We start from the raw sequence: 6,268 nt of genomic DNA, 5'->3' as shown, positions 1-6,268 counted from the left end.
AGTACCGCCCCCCCGCCCGGCTTCCTAATTGGCCAGAAAGGTGGCTCCATGCTTCCTCGTCACCTGATGACGAAGGAGGATGGAGACGGCTTCCCAGCTAATCAGGAAGCCGGGCAGTGAGGCATTACAGGCCGCCCGGCTTCCTTAAAGGAGAACTATGAGATGAGTGATTTCCACTCAGCTCATAGTTCTATACCCTAAGGAGAACTATGGGGAAAAACACTGACCCCATAGTTCTCCTTTAATGGGACTTTCGGTATCAGTGAGTACCGAAAAACAAATAACAGTACTCATAATGGATAACGAAAAACTGGTATCAGTGTATCCCTAGTAGTTACACTTCCAGGTATTTATTAGCTCTCAGGACTCCCCCTGACAGTTCCTTCATTTGCTTTTCTCTCCAGAAGGACAGAGCAATCTTTGTTCAGGCATCTCACCATCTACTTCCGGCACTGAGATGCCAGCACTGAGATGAAACAATCATGTCAATCCTGGTGCCTGTACTTCTTGACTTTGTTAAAAAATGTCTGATGCAGATCAGTCCCTGCTGCAGCTTCTCGTCTTGTGACTTGCTACAAAGTTACTATGTTATAAATGAGTGTTATCACCCTGCAATCAGGTGCTGTGAATGCTCCACCGGGTATATATGAAAGCCATAACTGCTTAAACACAGCTCTCCTAATTAAAATATCTAAATAAAAACATACTGGATGTGTAATACCAATAATAACATCAAATATATAAACATCCAAAATAGTGATATACAAAGTGCTCCTGTGTTCAATTTCAACAAGGCCCCTTTCACATAGGCAGAATGTGTTCTGTTCAAGTGACAATAAACTCAGGAGTTAAATCTTAAGAATGTATTCAAGTACCTTCACTATTAACAAAATGTATCTTATTTGTGTATCACTCGGCTGTAGAGCCTCAAATCATCTCTGAATTGGTGCTGACACTGTCCTTCCTTCTGGAGGGGGGCTACTTTTGTTCCCCATGGTCCCTGTGCGTGTTGTAAAGTAGTCACCGCTCCAAGCTCACTCCTGTGATGGACTACAATCTCAATACAGATTAGTAAACTAAACATGAGTATACTGCCCTGGATCTACAGTACTTCCGGTTTTGATGTCAATTTCTCTTTTTTGTTATCTTTATCAGTCCTGTATCACTGTTGTATTGACGCTTCCTTTTCTTTGAATGCTTATAATTGTAAAAAGTGTTTAATAAAAATGGAATTTATACATATAAATATAGAAAATTAAGGTACTTGAATGCATTTTTAAGATTTAACTACTGAGCTTAGTGTCACTTTCAGAAGGGGATCTGTGAATGGACCCTCTGCTGATTGGAGCAGTATGGAATGGATGTCCCTCTTGTGACATCTGTGTCCATTGATATTTTCCTCCATCTTGCGATGGAGGAAGAAGGCTGGGTTCACACCTAGGCGTATCAAATATGTGCGTTTGTACCGCGATTCGCAATAAAAAAAACGCGCGTTTCCGAGGGCTACCTGGCTGTATCCCAATGGATACGCGCGGAAAATACGCCCCAAAGTAGCTCCTGTGCTTCTTTGGGCGTAGGGCGTTTTGCAGCGCGTTCCTACGCGCTGTAAAACACCCAGGTGGGAACCATGCCCCTGGGCAATCATTGGTTTTCACATGTTGAGCGTTTTACAGAGCGTAGGAACGCGCTGTAAAACGCCTAGGTGTGAACTAGGCCGAAACTCAGCTCTAGGGACCCATGTAAGGGCTATAGCCTTGGTTCTCAACTGGTGGGTTGTGGCCCAAAAGTGATTCGCGACCCCGTGTTCAGTGGGTCCCCAAGTGCCTTCCACTTTTCTAGGCGAGAGGCTCCTCAGCCTCCCCCTAGCTTAGCACTGTCAGTTCTCGCGCCGAGCAGCCATTCAAAATTTGCTCCTTGGTGTCGAGTGTCAGCTTGAGGTGGGGTGGGCTGGGGGTATGGTCGTGAGGGCACTACATCCATACTTGCATTGCTTACAGCTCACTTGTGTACCCTGTAGAGGTGCCTGGACTGGAGTGACATCTCAATCTGGCTCCCCGGACCTCTACAGGGTATGCAAGGAAGCTGTACAAGTGCATGCACATTTGGATGGAGCTTAATATCAGCAGAGCAACCCACACTGTGTTCCATTGCAGTGCAACTTGGATCACGACTTAATGACCAAGGACAAATGTGGGTCTTGAGGTTACACAGGTTGAGAACCACTGCTCTATAGGGAGTTGGATGTAAGCAGACGTGTGCATTTACATCAGATTACCTCCGATCTGTCACAATCAGGTTTTCCAAAACAGAACTCTGTTCCCCCCCCAAACCTTGACAGAGTCGGGGTAAACAGATGTAAATGGACGCATGTCCGTTTACATTTGGATGCCTAAAACTGACAGGCAAACCTGATTGTACTGCCCGTGTGAAAGGGGCCTAAAACATACAAACAAGGTGCAAAATTGACAACTATTCTCATAATTGATAAGTTGGTTGCAGCCCTGGTGATTGAAGCTGATTGGCTGCAAGCACCGTTCGGCCGAAGATTGTCCAACATGTTCCTTCAGCAAAAGTTGATCTAATGATTGACTTCTGCCAAAGGGATAGGCTACACACGGAGCGGATTTCGTCCGATTCGCTCTGTGTGTGCCCTATCTTACTGTTCACTTGCCTTTTAGATCAAACAATTAGAGGGAACATTATCAAACTGTAGTTACCGTACCTTGTTGGTCAGCAGCTGGCAGACCTGAGGAACATAGTCTATGAGACAGCCACCGCTGGGAAACGCTGGGATGTGAAGAGCCGAGGAACCACCCAGAGCACTGAAATGACACGCTATTGGTTAATACTGTGCGCAGATATTCTACATATCAAAAGTAAGAGTGCTTGTAATTGGGACATTCGTTTGCTTTTACAGTGATTTACTCATTCGAATTGCAAAAACATATATTTTGCTACAAGGGAGACTGAAGTTAGGGGGTTTTTGTTTTTTCATTTACCCGAAAATTTTGGAAAACATTTGAAAACTTTTGGCACAATGACATCACTTTGACTATGCATAATGTATTATTTTGCTATTGCATTTGAATCAATGGGGAAGGTAAAATTTACACCCTTGCTAACTGTTAAAAAAAATCTTATAAGAAGTGGAGGTGTTTGCTGGGCTTCTTGATCATGTGATCACTGTCACTGACTGTCACAGTGATCACGTGATCAGGAGCCCATGCTACCGGTTCTCAACCGTTACTCTGTGACCAAGAGCTGTCAATGACAACCGAGTCATAATGCTGGGACACAGTGAGCACTGAAATCACACCGATAATTCCCATTTACTAATAGTGATGTGCGTGTGCCTGGTGCAAACCCGGTTTACTGTAATTCGCCCAATCACGCACAAAACTGTGATTGACGCACCTCCCTCCTAGACCAATTAGTTGTGCACGAGGCATTCCCCCCACCCTAGTGGTTACACAAAACAAAGGGACAGGGAATGCCCTGACTGTAACTGATCAGGCTGGGAGGGGGGTGTCACTGACAGTTGTGCATGGGCTCGGGCAAACTGGGTGTCACTACTGGCTACACATTGACCGGGAACAAGTATACAACCAGTAAAGTCTGAACTCCTAGCATAATGTACTAACAACATCATCTCAGGATATAAGGACCTGCTCTCTCTACACATCAGTAACAAAGATGGAGCAGCAAATTTGCAGGATGGCGTGCGCAAAAATAAGTACCGCATGGTAGAAATACTACATACACTTGTGGCCTCTCTAGTACCCTTTATTAGCTGCGGAAGCCAAATTTTGGGGGGAATAAAGTCATTTGATAAAAGAATAATGTGAATTGAAGCTCTCCGGTGCAGTGGAGTCAGCCGGAGGTGTTTATTCGGCACAATGTCGATTAGTCAGCCTGTCAAGACTCAGCTGTGTTTACAAACATGGCTGACTCAGTGCTGTCAGTGTGACATGTATCCCGAGCGAGCGGGCCTGGTCACATCTCCCCTGATGAGCACCTCGCTCTGCCAGATCATTGCTGGCTACAGCATCCTATGAAAACAGGCGCGCCCATAATTTGCAGAGCTGGGATCTTGAGTTCAATGCCAGTACGGGTACTATGTACAAAGCACTTGTAGGTCACAAGGCAAAAACATGGAAATGAACTGGTTTCTAAGCATATTGGCTCATATAAACAACGAGGACCTTTACAGTCAAATCAGGATTCCCCTCTACCGTCCAGAAAAAAAGGAAGCCCAGCTTCATCTAAGCCGTTCCTACCCATAAGCCTGACTTTCCATGGCCCGCCCCTTTCATTCATTAGAGTTCATATCTTTTAATCATGGGGGGCAGGGCCGGATTTACTTTCTCTGCTGCCCCAAGGCCAGGTTCCTCAATGCGCCCCGCCTACCCACCAAATCCCACCCCCCCCCCAATGGAGAATGGAAGTCCTGCAGGTTGCATACAAGTGGTGATCTCGGCAACATCGGCGAGATTACTTGTACAAAACAAGCGGCGGCTTCCCCGCTGTACATTTAGCCCTTCTTGCACGCTGTACATTTAGCCCGGAACTGCATGTCCCGGGTTTTCAGAGATAGCAATTCCAAACCCCTGCTGCCCCTCTACTCCCTGCTGCCCTGAGGCCGGGCGATGGTTGGCCTTGTGGGAAATCCGGCACTGCATGGGGGCTCAGCATCACATGTGGGCTTAGGGTGGTAGGCATGCAAGCATGCCTGCTTCTACAAACTGATATCCACCCATCAAAGCACCCTGAGGCAGGGTGCTGTGATGGTTTCAGGATGCTATGTACAGCATCCTGCTGGCCCCTCCCACCAGCCACGATCTGCTTGCATTGCATGGAGAAGCACACAGACCCAATGATGACATCACTAGATCGAAAATAAGATGTAATGAAAACCGAAACTTTTTATGTACATTTGTTCTTAACATATGATGGGGAAGGAAGGAGAGGAGAAAGGAACCAGTGAAGACAAAATATAAGCAGATTAAACTTGGGAAGGATCATAAAGGATCGGATACACTTGCGGGAATATTTCCCTACAAGCTGGCAAATCTCTCCGTGAGAAAACAAGCTCTTCTGACTAGCTGAAGCTCTCATCGCCTCTCTAAGTACCAGATATTCTATAGAAGAGGGATATTCGTCAAAGGACAGTGAGCTTTGGATGGAAGCCATGAAGATATTGACTTCAGTCCGGTAAATTGTGTATGATTACAGGTCTCGTTCCCCGATACGGCTCGGCTCACTCATCTCCAGCCGCTCTGCCTGGCAGCTGATGGAGACGGGACAAACCTGTCAGATGGAATCTCGCTGGAGACAATGTCAAGCAATGTTTCGGCACAGCCAGCAAGCCCATCATTATGACATAGCGATCTACTTATCTTGTGTGGCGACCCCGCGTTTATATATATATTTATAAAGTGGGGTGTGGACACGTCTGTGAGTCAGCCCGAAAATATGTCTTTTTCAAGGGAGTGGCGCAATATGGATGAGGTCAGGATTCCTACAAAATTAAAGGTTGCATGAAATAGAATGCGGAGATTTGCCTCAGTTCAACCTGAACCGGCATCATGACGTGCAGGAGAGACGGACACGGTTCCGGAGCGACATTTATTATTCCTACTAGATTGTAAGCTCTCATGGGCATGGCCCTCCTACTTCCTGTACTGAAATTGTATTGTTAATTGTATTGTCTCCCTCAGTTTTGTAAAGCGCTGCGCAAACTGTTGGCGCTATATAAATCCTGTATAATAATTATTATTTACAACAAGCATCAGGGTTAGGGGTGTTTAGTGGATGGGGGTACAGAACAGTAGGGAGATGGCCAAATACATAGATGGTATCATAAATACCTAAACTCAGCCACTCTAGTCTGTTTAGATATTGCTGCAACACTAAATCGGGTGGCTCCGCTGCTCACAGCCTGCAGCCGTGTCACCATCCCTCTTTTAGACCAGTGTTTCTCAACCTTTCATCAGTCACGGCACCCTTTCAAGTTATGCAAATTCTTGGGACACCACATTCTAAAATGCAAAAAGTTTAAAAAAGATATGTGGTCCTCCCTTCCCAAAATCTATACCAGACTCATATCCTACTTAGGGGACGGGTATGGATTTTAGGGGACCCCAAGCAAAACAATGATGTAGGGTTCCCACCTTTACATCAGATGCTTCCGCTCACATCAGTTTTACCAATACATCAGTAGCCCCTCTCACATCAGAGTCGAACCATTACATCTCTTCACTACAGAAGC

The 6,268-nt window shown here is 45.8% G+C and overlaps 1 protein-coding gene across 1 annotated transcript in view; it reads right to left on the bottom strand.

Moving 5' to 3' along the window:
* Nucleotides 1-6,268, bottom strand: part of BRE (brain and reproductive organ-expressed (TNFRSF1A modulator)) — a 190,383-nt gene that overhangs the window by 61,766 nt on the left and 122,349 nt on the right. The window contains exon 8 of the mRNA XM_018555604.1: nucleotides 2,723-2,822. Within this exon, the coding sequence (XP_018411106.1) occupies nucleotides 2,723-2,822 (100 nt within the window). The remainder of the gene's footprint in view (nucleotides 1-2,722; nucleotides 2,823-6,268) is intronic.

This window comes from Nanorana parkeri, unplaced genomic scaffold (genome assembly GCF_000935625.1).
Source record: "Nanorana parkeri isolate BGI_ZX_2015 unplaced genomic scaffold, ASM93562v1 scaffold204, whole genome shotgun sequence".
Taxonomy (NCBI): Eukaryota; Metazoa; Chordata; class Amphibia; order Anura; family Dicroglossidae; genus Nanorana; species Nanorana parkeri.
The sequence above is the reverse complement of the archived record's forward strand: the minus strand, read 5'-3'. Positions and strand labels throughout refer to the sequence as shown.